The sequence below is a fragment of the Ranitomeya imitator genome, chromosome 6, assembly GCF_032444005.1.
Source record: "Ranitomeya imitator isolate aRanImi1 chromosome 6, aRanImi1.pri, whole genome shotgun sequence".
NCBI lineage: Eukaryota > Metazoa > Chordata > Amphibia > Anura > Dendrobatidae > Ranitomeya > Ranitomeya imitator.
The window spans coordinates 515,777,165-515,797,957 of NC_091287.1; the positions used below are offsets into that span (position 1 = coordinate 515,777,165).

A 20,793-nucleotide genomic window follows, 5' to 3' on the forward strand; every position below is an offset into this window, starting at 1 on the left:
CCATGTGAAATGTCTATTTCATGTTCCAGTTAATTTCTAACATGTTCACTTTGGTGTCCTTTGAATCCCTGTGTCATATGCTATCCTTTTATACCATGTACTGGTCAAAACACAGTGGGGCAGATTTATTAATCCTGTATTAATGTAAGGGCTCATTCATATATCATCTATTTTTTTGTATGTGGAGAAATAAAAAAAGCTTCTTCAGAGTCTCCTTTCTGACAGTCAGTTAAAATCGAACTGCACTCGGATATTATCCGAGTGTGGTCTGATCTTTTCACGGACCCATTGACTTGTATTGCTGATTTTGATCAGACTCTGAAATCAAAATCAAAAATATCTCCAAGATTTGTCGTGGACCTCTTGATCCAAAGGAAAAATTGGACATGTGCAAAGCTCAATAGAATTTCATAGGTACAAATGCTATCTGTGAAAACCACAGACAGCACTCATATGTGAAAATTGAATCTGTGAATGAGCCATTACCATAGCACAATGGTGGCCATTTTACAGAATTTCTTGTGCACTTATCTAACTAATGTAGAGTATTTAAGTGTTTTTTGATTTGTGAACAGACTGTCTAGCTGCTGCACACAGTTTTTGTACTTTTGAAAGTCAAGTTTAACACTAGCAACAGCATTAGTCTATAATTCTTGTGTTTACTACATCACTTTAACTTTGGCTTATGGACGAAACAAAGCTAAAGCGGGCCAGCAAGCTACACTATTTATGTGGCGCACCTATGATATTTGCATGGGAGGCAGCTTGTTTACACTTAGAAACCACTCAAAATTCTAAAATATAGTACATAGATGTAAAATAGTAACATAGTAACATAGTTAGTAAGGCCGAAAAAAGACATTTGTCCATCCAGTTCAGCCTATATTCCATCATAATAAATCCCCAGATCTACGTCCTTCTACAGAACCTAATAATTGTATGATACAATATTGTTCTGCTCCAGGAAGACATCCAGGCCTCTCTTGAATCTTGAACCCCTCGACTGAGTTCGCCATCACCACCTCCTCAGGCAAGCAATTCCAGATTCTCACTGCCCTAACAGTAAAGAATCCTCTTCTATGTTGGTGGAAAAACCTTCTCTCCTCCAGACGCAAAGAATGCCCCCTTGTGCCCGTCACCTTCCTTGGTATAAACAGATCCTCAGCGAGATATTTGTATTGTCCCCTTATATACTTATACATGGTTATTAGATCGCCCCTCAGTCGTCTTTTTTCTAGACTAAATAATCCTAGTTTCGCTAATCTATCTGGGTATTGTAGTTCTCCCATCCCCTTTATTAATTTTGTTGCCCTCCTTTGTACTCTCTCTAGTTCCATTATATCCTTCCTGAGCACCGGTGCCCAAAACTGGACACAGTACTCCATGTGCAGTCTAACTAGGGATTTGTACAGAGGCAGTATAATGCTCTCACCATGTGTATCCAGACCTCCTTTAATGCACCCCATGATCCTGTTTGCCTTGGCAGCTGCTGCCTGGCACTGGCTGCTCCAGGTAAGTTTATCATTAACTAGGATCCCCAAGTCCTTCTCCCTGTCAGATTTACCCAGTGGTTTCCCGTTCAGTGTGTAATGGTGATATTGATTCCTTCTTCCCATGTGTATAACCTTACATTTATCATTGTTAAACCTCATCTGCCACCTTTCAGCCCAAGTTTCGAACTTATCCAGATCCATCTGTAGCAGAATACTATCTTCTCTTGTATTAACTGCTTTACATAGTTTTGTATCATCTGCAAATATCGATATTTTACTGTGTAAACCTTCTACCAGATCATTAATGAATATGTTGATGAGAACAGGTCCCAATAGCGACCCCTGCGGTACCCCACTGGTCACAGCGACCCAGTTAGAGACTATACCATTTATAACCACCCTCTGCTTTCTATCACTAAGCCAGTTACTAACCCATTTACACACATTTTCCCCCAGACCAAGCATTCTCATTTTGTGTACCAACCTCTTGTGCGGCACGGTATCAAACGCTTTGGAAAAATCATGATATACCATGTCCAATGACTCACCGTGGTCCAGCCTATAGCTTACCTCTTCATAAAAACTGATTAGATTGGTTTGACAGGAGCGATTTCTCATAAACCCATGCTGATATGGAGTTAAACAGTTATTCTCATTGAGATAATCCAGAATAACATCCCTCAGAAACCCTTCAAATATTTTACCAACAATAGAGGTTAGACTTACTGGCCTATAATAATAATAATTATTTTTATTTATATAGCGCCAACATATTCCGCAGCGCTTTACAAATTATAGAGGGGACTTGTACAGACAATAGACATTACAGCATAACAGAAATACAGTTCAAAACAGATACCAGGCGGAATGAGGGCCCTGCTCGCAAGCTTACAAACTATGAGGAAAAGGGAGACACAAGAGGTGGATGGTAACAATTGCTTTAGTTAGTTAGGCCTATAATTTCCAGGTTCACTTTTAGAGCCCTTTTTGAATATTGGCACCACATTTGCTATGCGCCAGTCCTGCGGAACAGACCCTGTCGCTATAGAGTCCCTAAAAATAAGAAATAATGGTTTATCCATTACATTACTTAGTTCTCTTAGTACTCGTGGGTGAATGCCATCTGGACCCAGAGATTTATCTATTTTAATCTTATTTAGCCGGTTTCGCACCTCTTCTTGGGTTAGATTGGTGACCCTTAATATAGGGTTTTCATTGTTTCTTGGGATTTCACCTAGTATTTCATTTTCCACCGTGAATACCGTGGAGAAGAAGGTCTTTAATATGTTAGCTTTTTCCTCGTCATCTACAACCATTCTTTCCTCACTATTTTTTAAGGGGCCTACATTTTCAGTTTTTATTCTTTTACTATTGATATAGTTGAAGAACAGTTTGGGATTAGTTTTACTCTCCTTAGCAATGTGCTTCTCTGTTTCCTTTTTGGCAGCTTTAATTAGTTTTTTAGATAAAGTATTTTTCTCCCTATAGTTTTTTAGAGCTTCAATGGTGCCATCCTGCTTTAGTAGTGCAAATGCTTTCTTTTTACTGTTAATTGCCTGTCTTACTTCTTTGTTTAGCCACATTGGGTTTTCCTATTTCTAGTCCTTTTATTCCCACAAGGTATAAACTGCTTACAGTGCCTATTTAGGATGTTCTTAAACATTTTCCATTTATTATCTGTATTCTTATTTCTGAGGATATTGTCCCAGTCTACCAGATTAAGGGCATCTCTAAGCTGGTCAAACTTTGCCTTCCTAAAGTTCAGTGTTTTTGTGACTCCCTGACAAGTCCCCCTAGTGAAAGACAGGTGAAACTGTACAATATTGTGGTCGCTATTTCCTAGATGCCCGACAACATGCAGATTTGTTATTCTGTCAGGTCTATTAGATAGTATTAGGTCTAAAAGTGCTGCTCCTCTGGTTGGATTCTGCACCAATTGTGAAAGATAATTTTTCTTGGTTATTAGCAGAAACCTGTTGCCTTTATGGGTTTCACAGGTTTCTGTTTCCCAGTTAATTTCCGGGTAGTTAAAGTCCCCCATAACCAGGACCTCATTATGGGTTGCAGCTTCATCTATCTGCTTTAGAAGTAGACTTTCCATGGTTTCTGTTATATTTGGGGGTTTGTAACAGACCCCAATGAGAATTTTGTTACCATTTTTCCCTCCATGAATTTCGACCCATATGGACTCGACATCCTCATTCCCTTCGCTAATATCCTCCCTTAAAGTGGACTTTAGACAAGACTTTACATAGAGACAAACCCCTCCTCCTCTCCGATTTTTACGATCCTTTCTAAACAGACTGTAACCCTGTAAGTTAACTGCCCAGTCATAGCTTTCATCTAACCATGTCTCGGTTATTCCCACTATGTCAAAGTTACCTGTAGATATTTCTGCTTCTAGTTCTTCCATCTTGTTTGTCAGGCTTCTGGCATTTGTGAGCATGCAGTTTAGAGGATTTTGTCTTGTTCCAATCTCCTCGCTGTGGAATGTTTTAGAAATACATGTACTCTTTGAATCATTTTAGCCAGAATTCTTGAGCATTTTGAACACATCTGTCCTCGGTGTGTCAATTTTACCCCGATAGATCCAGTTGAAGGTTACTCCCATTGGAGATTTTAATGACAAATGACACTCTTAAAAGGAAAAGATACGGTTGTGAGTAGTCATGAGGGAACCTATTGAAATTCATGTTATGTAGTTGACTTGCATTTGGCCAAGAAATGTGATTTCCAGCATAGGTATTCAATACAAATCAAATGTTCTTATTTTATGATCCAATATCTTTCAAGATTGTAGGCTATGATTAATGTAGAGCATAAAAAAACTCTCACCTTCCCACTCACCTGCCCTGCCACCACAGACCCCATGTCAGTCTTGTATGAGATATTTCCACCCAACCTGTCATCCTTTTTGGCTCTTCCACTATCTTCCCTCTCTACTGGTCCTTTGATTAGTAATGAAGAGATTATTTTGTAACCTTTTCTAAGCCCTCTATAGTTCAGCTAGAGCTGAAAAACACAAAGTATTTGGATTAACAGGAATCCAATTTTGTAAAACTGAATTCAATTTTTCTCAAACTGATTCTCTCATCTTGCTGCAAGGTTGAACAAATATTTGTGTAACTCTCTTCATTGAAATATAAAAAACTAATTTATTTCTAAAGTCTGGCAAATTTTCAATATAATGTTCTATGTTTCTCGCAGCCAAAGAAAAACATTAGTGGTAAGAGCTGATGCGTATTGGACTTATGGAAGGCGGTATATTGCTATGTCCGAGAAGCCATTGTAGAGGACATTATAGTAGTCCAGCAATTAAAGTCTGAAGACTTGATGGGTAAGAAAATGTTGTTTACTCCTGCCCTACAATTAATCTCACTGACTTTTAGTGTGTCAACTATGGCTGTTGATAAAGGAGTGGTCAAATTTGCACAATATTTTTTTTAGAATGCTACACTGAAGAAAAAAAAAGAATCATCACACATGATCAACTCTCCTGTAGTGCCACCATGGGAAAAGTGGAGACTTACACAGTTCTCATTGAAACCAATTGTCTGTGTAATGCATCAACATGCTGGGTCCTCAAGAGTAAGAAACACTCTTTGCATATGGTTAATACCAGAATCGAAAAATAAATACTAAAGGTCTGACTCTTGAGAAAGGGTTTAGTGTTATTTTATTTTCTCGTTCTATAAACTCTAAATTTCCTGTTAAGGTAAACTGAAATGAATTCGGAGTCCCTTTAAAAGTGAACATCCCTTTTTATAAAAAAGAAAAAAAAGTTCAAATTTAAATGGATTAGTTGTCTTTTAATTAAAGTTTGTTTAATGATATATCTACTGCTTAATGCACTAGAGGAAAAATCAATTTTAGTTTGCTGCAGTCATTGGTGAGGCAAATGGCTTTTCTTACAGATGTTAAAAAGTGAACATTAACTGCCTCACAAAACAAATGTAACTATTTCTTAAAATTTGCGAAATGTCAATGAATTCCAGAAAATTGTTAAATCATGGCTTGTATGTTTCCCATATCCTAGTGCAAGTAATCTCGAAAGCAAAGGAATAATGATAATGTGAAAGAGAGACTCTAGCTAGAAGTAAAAGTGAGAAGGTTTACAGAATATAATGAAGAGATGACCCCTAAGCCTTAATTTAAAAGATTTTTAGAAGGTATCTCTTCTTTAGTCCCAGGACAATAAAAGATAGGTAATTAGGGTCCCAAGAACAATACACTATTAAAACATAGGATTCAAAGAAAGCTATAGAAAAACAAACATTTTAAAATAGCCAATTATTCGAACTAAAGCTTCTCCATTTTATTTTTTCTAAATGTAGCTGATTTTTCTTAACACATATCTTGGATTTTTGTCTTAGCTATCAATTAAAAATGATCTGTTACTCACAGTACAAACTGTGTAAACTACTGAAAAGTTTTCTTTATCTTTACGAGGCTGGTTTACTTGCTTTTAAAATCCATATCCAAATGGCTGTGTAATACTTTTTGAAAGTTTTCCCATATAATATTATTATTATTATACATTTTTATAGCGCCATTTATTCCATGGCGCTTTACATGTGAATACGGGGCAAATATAGACAAATACATTAAACATGAGCAATATTAATATTAATTAATTAATATTAATAATAATAATAATAATAATAATAATAATAATTAATAATAATATTAATATTAACTCAGTCTTGACAGAGCTATTATCCAGTTTTGTGTTTTCGTTTTTTTCCACTCCTTTAAAGACCCAGACATTTTTTTAGATTTCCATCGCTATGGCCAGGTTTTTTTTTATTTACAGGACGGGTTGTACTTTTGAAGAAAACCATTCGATTTGTACTGGAAAGCAGAAAAAATATTCCAAATGCAGAAAAATTGTGAAGAAAAGCTCAATAACGCAATATTTTTTTAAAATTTATTTATAATATGACAAATATTACAGAGATAGAAAACATTTGAAAATGATTTTAAATGATTTTAATATTGTGCATCAATAAAAATATAATATTTTATGCTTAAATGTTGGGAATCTCTTGCCAGGTGAATTTACTTATCATCTGTCTTTAGTTTTTCTTATAAATTTTTGAAGTGCAGAACACCTACTTTGTGTTCTGGTCCGATGATTCTGAGAGATAGAAAACATGCATAGATTTTTCTTTTTTTGCATGGTGAATTTTTTTTTTAATTTGTGGACAAATAAGCAATCTTTGGTTGTGTCACCATTTTTCAAGCCCCGAAACATTTTCCTTTTTTTCTGCCGATGGGGCTGTGTCATGGTTTGTTATTGCAACCAACAATTTTATTGATAACATTTTGGGGTATTTAAGATGTTTTGATCATCTCTTATTGCATTTTTTGTAGTGTTACGGTGGAGGAAAGAATATAGTTCTGTTTATTAGATTTACGCAATTTACAGATTGGGTTAACTTTTATATTTTTGATAGATCAAACTTTTATGGATGTTGAAAATACTACATATGTTTATTTTTTTAAAATTGTATTTTTAATAATGGAAAAGGCTGTTGATTTAAACTTTTATTTTAATTCTAATAATACATTTTTTTATCTTTCACTGTATCTGTTAGCATTCACAAGAATGAATTTGATTACTTTTGCTTTACACAGTAATACCATGGTATTATCATGGTATTGCTGTACATAGCAAAAATCGAGGTCTCCTATAAATACCAGCAAGAAGATGACATTCCAGGAGTACTGTTATGACAGGCATCGGAGTCTTCAGCAGATCCCAATCTGTCATGGCAACTCAACGCCACCTCGCTTTCACATCACATGGGCACCGATGGGCATATAGTATGACATACCTCCTGCTGGCGCACTGTAACTGCTATTGTCAAAGATTGAAAGTGGCATTTAACAGGTTAACAGTCACAGATGGAGAAGATTAAGCCTCAAGCAGTCACATGGTGCACAACGCATGTCATTGATATGCATTTTGCCACATGTGACTGAATGAGAGATAGTCAGTGCTGCAACATCTAAACGTAAGACCAATAGAAAGCCTAATCTGTAGACTGATCTGTAGCAAATGAAGAATGAAGCAGAAAGTTGCATTGGCATAACATTTGAATGGAAGGCTTAAAAGAGGTGAGCAAAATATTTTATTACTTTGAACCCCTTCCTAATCTTTTATTATGATTTTGAGTCTGGAGGTTCCTCACAGCATAATAAACTTGTTTTCAAGAAAAATTACTTCTGGAAAAAACTGCATAGAATTGTAACAAATTTAATTATTTTTTTATGAGAATTATGCAGACATTCTGACATGAGTTTTCAAAAAAAAATTTAATAATCTTATCAGGTCTAGGAAGCATAAAATAATGTGTGCAGTGTGTATAATGAAATCTGTTGTCATACCCTTTTAATGCACATGTAGAAAATTTGTTTATATTACGAAACAAAATAAAAAACCATGGCGAGCCAAAACTTTCCCCTTCAGCACCAAAGTCTTTAACAAACCATGTATCATTTATTACCCTGGAATTTTTGTTATATAGCAAAAATAACCTAAAAGCCTATCCTGGGGAATCATGGCTTGATTGTGTCTATTACCTTTGCACTTCTTACACTACACCCTTGAATTAATATCTCTGGTTGGCTAATATCCAAGGTATGTGCTAATGTTGCTCATATACTGTACTTCAGGTAACAGTTGTTAAAAATGTTAAGCATTCGCTGTGTGGAAATATAGGGAAACAAGTTATTTTATCAGACAAATGGCAGATATGTTGAAATGAGAGTTAAGCAAATCTTTTCAAGTTGGAAATCCCCAGAATTGCCAAATTTTGCCAGGAAATTCGATATGCGGCCAAACGATTCACCAAGAACTGAAACTACTCCAAAGCCTCTAATTGTCCTCAAAAGATTGGATGATATCTTATTTTCCTAGTGCGCTAATATTTTTAACTTATGTTATGTTATCTGCAAAGTTTCTTTAGTGTTTTATGGCTTCATCCATCTTTTGCTAGGCATCAGGCTGTGACAATCTCTTACTATCTCAAAATGGATGCTAGATTTCCTGGTTTTGCTTTTATAATGGCTATGATAGTTCTTTCTGATTGCCCGTGCCATACCTGTAAGACATTATCAGGAAGCCCCCTGATCGGCCTTCAAGATCACATGAGCTTTATCTAGGTGATGCAATCTTTTGCAATGTCAAACAATTGCATCTACTATTTATAAAGTTGTGCTCAGCAAAATTTGATAGTTTAAGCTGATTTGGTCACGTTGTTTTTTCATTTAAGAGGAATCTTTCAAGAACTTGTCCTACCTACCCACTGCCTTTCCAAGACAGTAAAAATCTACATGCATTCATCTATACATCACCTATACTATAAATCTAATGTAGAAAATTGGGATCTAAGCAGTAACGTTTCTCCTTATGAAGAGTAACAAGCCAGGCCCGGCATGTCAAAGTGAGGAGACTTATAAGCCAGGCTTACTTCTCTGGTAAATTAAGTATGCAATTTACCTCTTCAGAGAGGAAGAGGACTTGAACTCTAGTGCCACTTATTGGACGTAGCAATCCTACATACCAATATCAACTCTTTAACAAGCCTTGCCATCTGACTTTGGATGCTAGTTTGGCTTTTATCCGAAGTCATATGACAAGGCTCATTAAAGGGTTGATATTGACATTTAGGATTGCTACTTACAATAGGTGGCACTAGAGTTCTAGTCCTCTTCCTCTCTGAAGACGCAATTTGCATATCTAATGTGTTTGACACATTATCACTTTTTACTTAAATAACATGAAACAAGATTTTTATTTTTTGTTCAGATATATGAGTTAAAATTGTAAAACTACACTCTGAATCTTTGGTTGCAACCAACAACATGAAACATCCCTCCTCCACGCACAAGAACATGCTAGGAAATTTATCAAAACTCTATATGTTATATTTATCTGCATAGCTAACAAGTACATGACAAAATTAACTACATGTTGAAATTTCGGGAAATGTAAAATATCTTTGAATCTTCCTGTCCCCATCTCCATCAAGACTTTACATTTTTGTTAAACACATTGTTGACTCGCCAAAATTCATTCTTTCTACGCACTTCTGTCAAATGTTGTAGTGTGTTTCAAAAGTGTCTGTGGCAACATTAGATCATCCTATAAAATAAAATCCTGCACAATCTTTATTCTGTCTTTACATAACACAGAGACAGAAAAAAAATCAATTTCTAAACCCAACAGATGAAGTCACCGGTTTTATAAAGGTCAGTAAATGCTGTCAGCTTCTTGATGTTTGGGCCAAAATAAATATGTTGTTTCAAGAAAACATTATTAGAACAAGACAACATGCATGTCTAATGCTTCGGGGAAGAAAGTGTGTTTGTGTCATATAATACAGCTGGGAATGAGAGTGTTATAAAGCAGGTTATAAGTCATTCAGGATTTATGTCTTGAAGGCTTCTCTGTGAGAAACAGAACTTTCAGTAGACGCTAAAGATTTGATTGAAATGCACTGAGGTTCCATGTTCATATAATCTTATGTACTTTATGTAGAGGGACTGTCCAACCTAAAATGGCACAGAAGTCTCCATAATCCTTAAAATGAAAAGCAGTACTGTATTTCTTTTCTAAATATTTGCTGTGTTTGTACCACATTTTTGGCCACCAGTTGACACGTATTTACTTTACCATTAGTATCAAGCCCCATCTTTCCATGTTGACTCCACAACTTAACTTTGACCGCAGCAAATGTCTCAAACAAACTGACATTAGCATTGCAACCAAAGAGGGATCAAGTCATGGCGATTTGCAGCATAAAAGTAAACAAGAATCAATGGGAGATTGAGAAATTGCTGAGGGAAAAGGTAAGGTAAACTAGTGATATCGGGTATATAGAAGACCATTTCCATAAAGTGTCTGTCTGTCTGTTACAATGCTATTATCAGAGCTTGAAACCACAGGGAAACATATTTTCTTAAAATGCAACTTTTGCAAAACTTGTTGTTAGTGTTCAATGGTGATGGTCTGAATGCTGGTCCTCTCACCAACCGAAAAAAAACAAAAAAGCAAGTGTTCAGCGGAGCTTTGCTTTGCTCCAAGACTGAACTCTGTCTTTTTCATTCTATTGCTTCCTATTAAAAACCCTCTTTCATAACCTATTAAAGGGGTTGCCCACTACTCTAGCAACCCTTTGTCAATCACTATATCAGAGTCAGAGTGCAACAGCAATCAGTTTTGTTCAAAGCAAGTGAGGGTTAAGCAGCCACTGATTAGCTGTAGAGCTAGGATGAAATAACTATGCCCCATTTCCCTATTTCAACAAACGTGAAAAAAGGGTTAAATAGTGTCAGGGGAAAGCAGGCACTGACATCACTTGAATGGCAACCGCATTGTAGCTGTTATTATTTTACATGGGGGAAATGTAGTTACTCAAAAGGGGTTGTTCGAGAAGGGCACAACCCTTTCCAGAAGCTCATATTTTTTTAATTGGGAGATCAATCAGGGTATGGACCATACTAATTAGTAGAGCGAAATAGCAGTGGTGCTCCAACCATTTAAAAGGGTATTTAAATATTTTTCAAGGCACAGTGCTATATGTAGAGTAGAGATATGAAAACCTTTTGAAATTTGAATATGCCAACTTCACCAAATTTTCCCCCAAAAATTGATTTGCCATGAGTAAATTCATGTAAATCTCTATACTTGTAAGGCTAGGTTCACACTGCGTTCAGTGTCTCCGTTTAACAGACTATGTTACACCGCGGCATAACGCGGTGTAACGTAATCCATTAACGGCGCCATTGAATGTAATGTCGGACGCATCGCTAGCACACACCCACAATGGGCGTGCGCTAGCGATGCGTCCGACATTGAGTGACGGACCCGAGACGCGGGCTGCAGCGTTTCCGGGTCCATAACCGCTAGTGCAGATGGAGCTAGCAGATGCTCCATCTGCGTTAGCGCCATGTAAAGACGGCACTTGCGTCAGAGCAGTCCGTTTAATGTATGCATTGAACAGACTGCACTAACGCAATGTGAACCTAGCCTAAGGTTATAATTGCTTGAAAAATACTTGTGGGAGAGAGTAAAGAGAGATAGTGAACCAGACTGACAAAAGGAGCTTACAATCTACAGGAAAGAGAAGGCGAGAAATAGAGGTCCCTGCTGACCCTAAGAGATTTCACTCTCCAGATGAGAGAGAGAGGACCCCGCTTACCATAAGAGATTATACTCTACAGGAGAAAGGAAGAGAGAGAGAGATGAATCTGCTGACCATAAGAGCTTACACTCTACAGGAGAGAGAACGAGAAAGAAAGAGGACCCCGCTGATCATAAGAGCTTACACTTTCCAGGTGTGAGAGAGAGGACCCTGCTGACTATAAGACACTGTACTCTACAGAAGGAAGAGATTTTGAAGATAGAAAAATGACTCTGCTGTGCAAACTGTGCTCCACTGGAACCGCTTGTCATGGTCTGTATGGAAGTGCTTGTTTAGTGATTTGGAAGTTAATGCTGTTGGCCTCTCTCTGGGTGTATGAGGGCTTTAAATAGCCTCTTTTGGGCTCTGTCTGTTTTCAGTGATACTTTTGACCCTGGCTGAGTTCCTGATCACCGCATGTCTGTGGATACTGTCTGCCTTTCTATGATTGCTTGTGTATGACCTGGTCTGTTCCTGTTAATGAGTTTGCTACCTGAATCTGTGTTTTCTTAGTCTCACTGTTTCGATCTCTACTTGTCCCTGACCTTCTGCTTTGTTTCTCCCACCTGATACTGCGCTGCTATCCCCGCCTTTCTGACCCCAGATTATTACTGACCATGTCTCTGTCTGTCTCTTTCTCCTTCTGCACCTTGTCATCTCCTGGTTTACTCATGCCTGTCTGACATCCCCTTCGGCTTCCCTAGCCTGAGCTCTTGTCCCTGGAGCCCCGGGGCTTGTCTCCGCCCCTTAACACTCCACTTGTGGTCCTTCTTACCTGAAGCATGTTTCACCACTGCGGCCGCCCCGTTCCTCTGGAAACTATTGGCACTGTCTGCCCAACTCAGGACATGCGCACTGTCTAGGTGAGCAAGTGCAGTGCAATGTCCTTGATGTACTGACCACCACTATACAAGATATGATAATCAATAAGGTGCCATAACTGCAGGTCATTATGGGAATGTCTGTACAGTAGAGCTAAAGAGTTAACCCACTCTTTGATGCTTCAGCAGTGTGAAAAATGGTGGCTGGCAAGTATATTTAATGAAACCATGAATCAAATCTCAAAATGTTCAAATTCTCCTGAAACTACAAATTTCAGGAATTTCAACTCATTCCACCATGGATCGATCCATTCATCTCTACTGCAGAGGTGTTCTCTTGCCTTAGCCTTTCAGAAGTTGAGTTGACTTTAACAAAGTCTAAAGGTTGAAGTTAGTCTATGGGTGAAGTCAGTGTAACTCCAATTAGTGAATGCTAGGTCAAGCAGTTAACCCACGGAGTAGGGCGGATCAAGAATACTATGCCTGCAAGTCCAGATGCAATATAGCAGCCAGGGAGCCCCAGTTGGAGATGGAAGTGAAGCAATGAACTAAGCACGGTGTGTGATATCACACAATCAGTGAGTACAGAGGCCAGGCAGGTCCGCACTTCTATATGCGTTTCGGAAATCACTGTTTCCTTCGTCAGAAGAAAAAAGCATAAGATTGTGCTGACCCTATATTTCATATGGACTTGCAGGCACAGTTACCTTGATCTGCTCTACTTTGAGGGTTAACTGCTTGGAGTTCCTCTCACTTAACATGAGTGAATGAGTTTTAATTTACTCCTGTAATTGAGGAGTTTGCACTATATTTATAAAATTGTGTCATCTAATTTACACACTGTGTCTGATGGCTCTTCTTTGAATCAGGCATGTATCATAAATACTACCTTGTTTTTCAGACTACAAGATGCACAGGGCCATATGACACACCGCACCCCAATTTTTCAGAAGGAAAATAGGGAACAAAATGAATGCTTAAAATGGAGATCTGTCTTACAGTCTTAATTCAGCTTAGCAGGGTGTTATTGGCAGCACAGGTGGGGCGGAGTAACAGGGGGTGTTCGGTGGTATGGCAATAATATGATTCCAGTCCCAGACTGGTGAGGCAGGTTCGGTGGTGCTCGGTGGTGTGGAACGAGATCTCATTTCCAAGATCTCAATCTGTGCATGTGCTACCTCCGGTGTCCATTTTCTGGAATGCAAACGCATCACAGCAATAGAAGTGCAGGTGCTCTGGGCTTTTGCAAAATGTCGTCCGAACACCATTGAATACTACCACAACGGACTGAGATGGGAGTAAGATCATCGCCCTACAAAGTCAGAATCACCCGAATACTGCTGCCGCCACATTACTGGTAAGTACATTCCAACTATAAGACACACCCACATTTTCCCCAAAATTTTTGGGAGAAAAAAGTATGTCTAATAGTCCAAAAAATACAATATATATTGTACAATTTTCATATATACATGATTTTATATAGATACCATATATACTCTAGTGTAAGCAAACTCAAATATAAGCTGAAGCACCTAATTTTACCACAGAAAACTGGGAAAACTTATTGACTGAAGTATAAGCCAGTTATGCATTGTCCCCTTATCCCCATCCAGGTTTGCATGGCCTCTTCATCCCTATCCTGTTATGCACGGCCTCCTTATCCCCATCCTTGTATGATTGTCCCCACCTCATCTCTATCCTGGAATCCATTGTCACCTCATCCCAATCCTGGTATGCATGGCCTCCTCATCCATATCTTGGTATGTATGGTCTCCTCATCCCTATCCTGGTATGTGTGGCCTCCTCATCCCTATACTGGTATGCATAGCCTCCTCATCCCTATCCTGGCATGCATGGCTCCTCATACTTATCCTGGTATGCATGGCCTCCTCATTACTATCCTGGTATGCATGGCCCCCAGCAGAAAAATGTAAAAAAAACAATAAACCATATGAATTGCTATCCCTGCGTTCCCTCACAGCATCTTGCTCCAATGCCAGCAGCTGCAGCGGCAGGGAGATCACGTGTGCTCTCTACTAAGGGCAGTCTTTTTTAGGATATAGTGAACATGGATTTTCCTACTTACGAAAGGGACCAGGGCAACAACCCACAACAATAGAATACATGGATATTTGTAAATTAATTACTTAGCTCAAATTTTTTTGTTGACTTAAATAGTCACGTTTTTACTTATGATCACTTCCCAATAGGGTTATTCAAGTCACAAAATATATGCTTTCCAAGAGCAAGAACATTTTGTTTTATCCAATGCATAAGCCTATCTGTCTACTGTAAGTAAATTTTCAGCAAATAGCCTCCTTTGAGTCCCACCTAAGTAGCCTGGCATCACATTTGCTTGCATTAGACAGCTAAATTATTCAACTACTTTCATTTTTATATATATATATAGAAGCAGATATAATAGAAGAAAATTAACACAAATTATGTTTTTTCTCTCCGCATCCCTTCCTCATTGATCTACAGCTGACCCTCCATGTGTTCCCTATCTTTGCTAGCTCCTTCACAAAATATGTTAGAAAAACACGGCACTCAATAGGTATGGAGAATGGTGGTGCTCAAGTAGGGTGTCCACCCCGTAGAATATGGATAGATAAACTTGGCACTCAAAATGCGAAGAGTAATGCTTCTAATTTTATTGATGCATCCAGACACATGCACAATGCTAAACGTTTTCGGTCCACATCGGACCTTCGTCAGAGCGTATATTTTTGGCAATGACTACAAATATAAACGGAAAAGTAATGTCACATGATACATAGATACATGTCAAGAAATGCATATAAAAGTACAAATAGAGAAACTACAGTGTCAGTGATGTAAAAAGTAACAGGGGGAACAAGTGCAGCAATGGCTAAGATCTATCCATTCTGGATAATGGCTAAGATCTATCCAGAATGGATAGATCTTAGCCATTGCTGCACTTGTTCCCCCTGTTACTTTGTACATCACTGACACTGTAGTTTCTCTATTTGTACTTTTATATGCATTTCTTGACATGTATCTATGTATCATGTGACATTACTTTTCCGTTTATATTTGTAGTCATTGCCAAAAATATACGGTCTGACGAAGGTCCGATGTGGACCGAAAACGTTTAGCATTGTGCATGTGTCTGGATGCATCAATAAAATTAGAAGCATTACTCTTCGCATTTTGAGTGCCAAGTTTATCTATCCACATCCTTCACAAAATATGACATAAACTTACATCATAGGTCCACTGCATAGAAAAATGTATAATCCTGTATGTATATAAATACCAATGGTCTCAAAAAGTGTGCAGAATCTGTCATCCAAAGGTCTCTTACGGCCAACTAAAGCTCCTAGCCATCTGGTCACAGACAGGTCAATCTGTATTTCGTGGATGCTCACATGAATGTTTTATAGATTGGCACATGGCAGACTTGGATAAGTATAAGCAACAAAACCTATAAATATTCTTCAAAAATTAGTGTATGCTTCCAAAGCGACAAAAAAAGCATTTAAACCTATAACAGTACAGTCCAAATTCTCGAAATACTCAAAATAATATTTTTTGAGGACTATATACCATGATGGAAGCAAACAGCCAAGATTTATAAATATAACAAACTTTATTTAAATATCATGATAGATGGTAACATCATATTAGTAGTAAATCCATGAGAAACACCAATAGCAAGCAGAAAAACAGAAGACAAGAAATTTTGCCAGGCAGCAAAACGCAAGATAAAAACCGCACCACACTAGATACCTATATATAAAAAGATAAGTATAAGCAGTAGACTGTTTGGTCATCTCTAAGCCTCCATATCTTGGCAGAATGATGGTCTACTGAAGAGTAGATAAGGTGTTCTTGCGTGGGTGCTGATATCTTCATTGTAGTTGTTAGGAGTAGTGAAAAATTTAATCATTTTAGCTGCTCGAATAAACTAGCCATATATATTCTCTTATGTTATAGGTTACAAATTAATAAAAAGTTGGACCCCCCGTAGAAGTTAAGGAAATGGAACTATTAGAAATTCAATATTCCATGACACAGGCAATAATTCCCTTTTCAGTTCTATTGCAGCCTTTGACATTGTTTCAGTGTGGCCCCAAGACCAAAAAAGTTGACCATTCCTAGCTTAAAGCATGATGTGGTTATTTTCTTTTCCTTTCAAGCTGAAAAGCTCAATATTGGCTTTAGTGTTGAGAAATATCTACATAACAAAGCATCACGTGGACAATACTTTACATTTTGAGCAAAGCAAAATGTTTTTTATCATATACTTGTTTAAATATGTCCATTTTATTATCCAATCAATACTTTATAATTTTGTAAAAAAAAATGTTTTCTTACCTTCATAATATATCTTGAAGCCATGTGCACTAACTGCAAAGTCGCTGGTTAATCGTAAAGAGAATACGGACCCAGTACTTGTTACAGGTGGAGGAAGGTGAAATCCTGTTAACCTGGAATACAAGTAAAACCCATCATTATAAACAATCTTGTGTAGATTAGTAGTTTATCTATAGACAATATTACATAAAATGGAATAGGATGCTAGAGTTACCTTAAATTCCCCTTAAGGGGAACCTGTCACCAGGTTTTCCTCATATGAAGTATGGCCAACACCATTAAGGACTACTTTACAGCATACTAGAATGGTGTAAAAAAGTCTCAAATCCAATTTGCAGATCTCAAAAAAGACCTTTTATTATTCTCACAGATGGCACGGTCTGGTCCGATGGGCTTCTATGGTTTTAGTCTGGCAACTCATGTTTTCCTTCAAAGTCCTCCTTCCGTGCTTCGCTTGGATGACTCGTCCTTCATCACCCACACAGTGTCCCTAATTTTTCTCCTGCACGCTCCTCAAGCAGTGAAGTAGGGAGTATTGAAGGCAAAGAAAAGGCACTGGATAAAGACCATCGGACTGGACCCCTATGTCTTCAAGTATAGTAAAAAAAAAAAAATTTTATGATCTGCAGAAGGAATTAGGGACATTTTTACAGCTTTCTAATGTGCTGTAAAGGAGGCCTTAATGGTGTGGTCATACTTTACATGGGGAAAACATGGTGACAGATTCCTTTTAAAAGGGATTTTGAAAGCACGAAAAGATTTGTCACTGTCTCTGAAAAAAAATTACTATAATTTTTGGATTCTGTACAAACATTTTATTTATAAAAATAATAATAGCAATGAAAAAGGAATATTGTTATGGATAAAGATAAAAACAAATCAATAATAATAGTCACAGTTTATTGCAAGAGAATCGGAATTCTGAGCACTCAAGCAAAACAGCTAATTATTTGCAGATTCATTTTGTAGTAAACCATGCTATGCCAACAATATCATAGCTGGCCATGAATACTATGACAATGCCAAAAGTCTTAATATTTTTACACAACTTCCAAGTTGTGCAAAAATATTGTTAGTTATTAAAGCACCACTCCATAATTTTTTTTTGCACAGATGAAGTCGTTCTCCTAAACTACGTTCCTTGACCCGTACTCTGATACTTACCAGTCGCCGTCTTCATCTTTTATCAGCACTGCCCAGGTCGGTCTTGATCAGTTTGGGACCTGCTGATCACTCCAGTGGACTGGAGCGAGCCAGAGGTCACTTTAAAATACCTCATTCTGTCTCTCTTAGACTTGCATCGAAAGCTTGTGATCGTTAGTTCTGATTTCTAGTCACCGGGATAAAAGCAACACTTGGAAGAGCTGAAGATGGCGGTGGTGAGTATAATTTTAGGTGCGGGGATCATGCGTTCGCAGCACCACTGGTTGCAAGAAAAATGGTGGAGTGGTGCTTTAAGGTATTTTACACCTGACACCTTAATGAATTGACCTCTGTGTGTCTTTCGGAAACATTCTTATTGTTTTTTGTTTTGTTCTAACCAATATAATTTCAGGTCACATTCATAACATGAAAAAAACAACACTTGATTGATTTTCTTTTGGGGAAGCCAGCCAACCAACATTTTTTTCCATTCTCTTATTTTAGAGCTTTGTCATTGTGAAAGCAAATTATTTATCATCTTAACAACAGTAGCATCGGAAAATAACAGGTGGAATTCATCAAGATTCTGAGGTAATTTATCATGCCTTAATTAATTACTGTCCTTTGTTTTAGACAGATGATAAACTGTTTACTGTATGTAGAGAAAGGCATACAATGAAGAGATGTTAGCAGTGAAGAGATTCTAATTAAAGGAAAGTGCAAATAATTATGCAAATAAGCAATATGCAAATGTCTTCAAATTCAGAAATCACTAACTACTGACCAAGATAGGTTTGTGTAACTCAATTGTTGCTCCTTGATAAAGGCAGCTGTGGAGGTATATTAACCCCTTTCTGACCTCGGACGGGATAGTACGTCCGAGGTCAGATCCCCTGCTTTGATGTGGGCTCACATCAAAGCCGCGACATGTCAGCTGTTTTGAACAGCTGACATGTGCGCGCAATAGCGGTGAGTGGAATCGCGATCCACCCGCCGCTATTAGTTAAATGCCGCTTTCAAATGCTGACAGCGGCATTTAACTACCGCATCCGGCCGTGCGGCCGGAAATGCACGCATCGCCGACCCCGTCAACGATGCATCAGGATAGTTACCATAGAGGTTACTTGAGACCTCTATGGTTACTGATGCTGGTTTGCTGTGAGCACCGCCCTTTGGTCGGCGCTCATAGCAAGCCTGTAATTCAGCTGCATAGGAGCGATCTGATGATCGCTGCTATGAAGCAGAGCCAATCCAGTTGTGCCAACTTCTAGCCTCCCATGGAGGCTATTGAAGCATGGCAAAGGTAAAAAAATATGAAATAAATAAAAAAAAAAAAAAGTTTAAATCACCTCCCTTTTGCCCCATTCAAAATAAAACAATAAAAATAAAATCAAATATACACATATTTGGTATTGCCACATTCAGAATCGCCCGATCAATCAATAAAAAAAGGATTAACCTGATCACTAAACAGCGTAGAGAGAAAAAAATTCGAAACACCAAAATTACGTTTTTTTGGTCGCTGCGACATTGCATTAAAATGCAATAACGGGCGATCAAAAGAACGTATCTGCACCAAAATGGTATCACTAAAAACGTTAGCTCGGCACGCAAAAAATAAGCCCTCACCCGACCCCAGATCACGTAAAATAGAGACGCTACTGGTATCGGAAAATGGCGCAATTTTTTTTTAGCAAAGTTTGGAAAGCTTGATATGTTTGGTGTCTATGATCTCGTACTGACCTGGAGAATCATATTGGAGGTCAGATTTAGCATTTAATGAACCTAGCAAAAAAGCAAAACAAAAAACACGCATGGGATTGCCCTTTTTTTGCTATTTCACGGCACTTGGAATTTTTTTCCCTTTTCCTAGTATACTTCATGGTAAAACCAATAATGTTCTTAGAAGCACAACTTGTCCCACAAAAAATTAGCCTTCATATGGCCATATTGACAGAAAAATAAAAAAGTGATGACTCACTAGGGAAGGAATTTTTTTCCCCAATGTGGAGCTTACTCTTTGCCACATGGTTTTTTTTTGCCTTCCTCTGTATCAACATGTTAGGGCATGTTAGGTTAGGCTATGGGTTGAACTGGATGGACATATAGTCTTCCTTCAACCTTAATAACTATGTAACTATGCAACTCTGGAAAGGAGGGGAGTGAAAAACGAACACGGAAAAATGGAAAATCCCAAGGTCATGAAGGGGTTATATGAAATGACCCCTGAAATGTTGTATCCTACCTATGAACCATTTTTTTCTATTGCAGTTTTTGGTGAATATTTTCTTTATAACTGTGCTGAATTGGTATGCTCTTCTTAGTGTGATGAGGTGTGCTTCCCACTTACAGAAACTCTGGAGAAAGATTCTGCTGCACTTCCTTATTTTAGTCTTTACTTTTGTCTATTAAACTTATTTTTAGGAAAGTGAGGAGGTTTTGGAATATTTATATAAAGCCTCAAGACAGGGAAAATAATCTATGCGCTGCTAGAATATAAGGAAGGTGTGATCAGATGTATTAAAAAGTTTATTCAGAAAAGATACCGGTTATACAACTAAATTCAGGTTTTAATGATTCTACACATTTTGCTTATCATTAATGTTTTTAAGAGTGCACAGAACCTGATTCAATAAGACGAGTGGTGTTATGCCCGCCAGTATTATCCCCTTCACATCTAAGCTTGTTTTCACCTTCCTTACACATTTTACAATTCCGGGACACTTTAACGTATATCACTGATTCTGAGACAGTTTTTTGGTGACATATTGTACTTTATGACAGTGATAAATTTAGGCATAT

At 37.8% G+C, this 20,793-nt stretch overlaps 1 protein-coding gene across 1 annotated transcript in view; it reads right to left on the bottom strand.

The window, feature by feature from the left end:
• CSMD3 (CUB and Sushi multiple domains 3) overlaps window positions 1-20,793 on the bottom strand; it is a 2,093,798-nt gene that overhangs the window by 1,711,397 nt on the left and 361,608 nt on the right. The window contains exon 3 of the mRNA XM_069731799.1: window positions 16,849-16,961. Within this exon, the coding sequence (XP_069587900.1) occupies window positions 16,849-16,961 (113 nt within the window). The remainder of the gene's footprint in view (window positions 1-16,848; window positions 16,962-20,793) is intronic.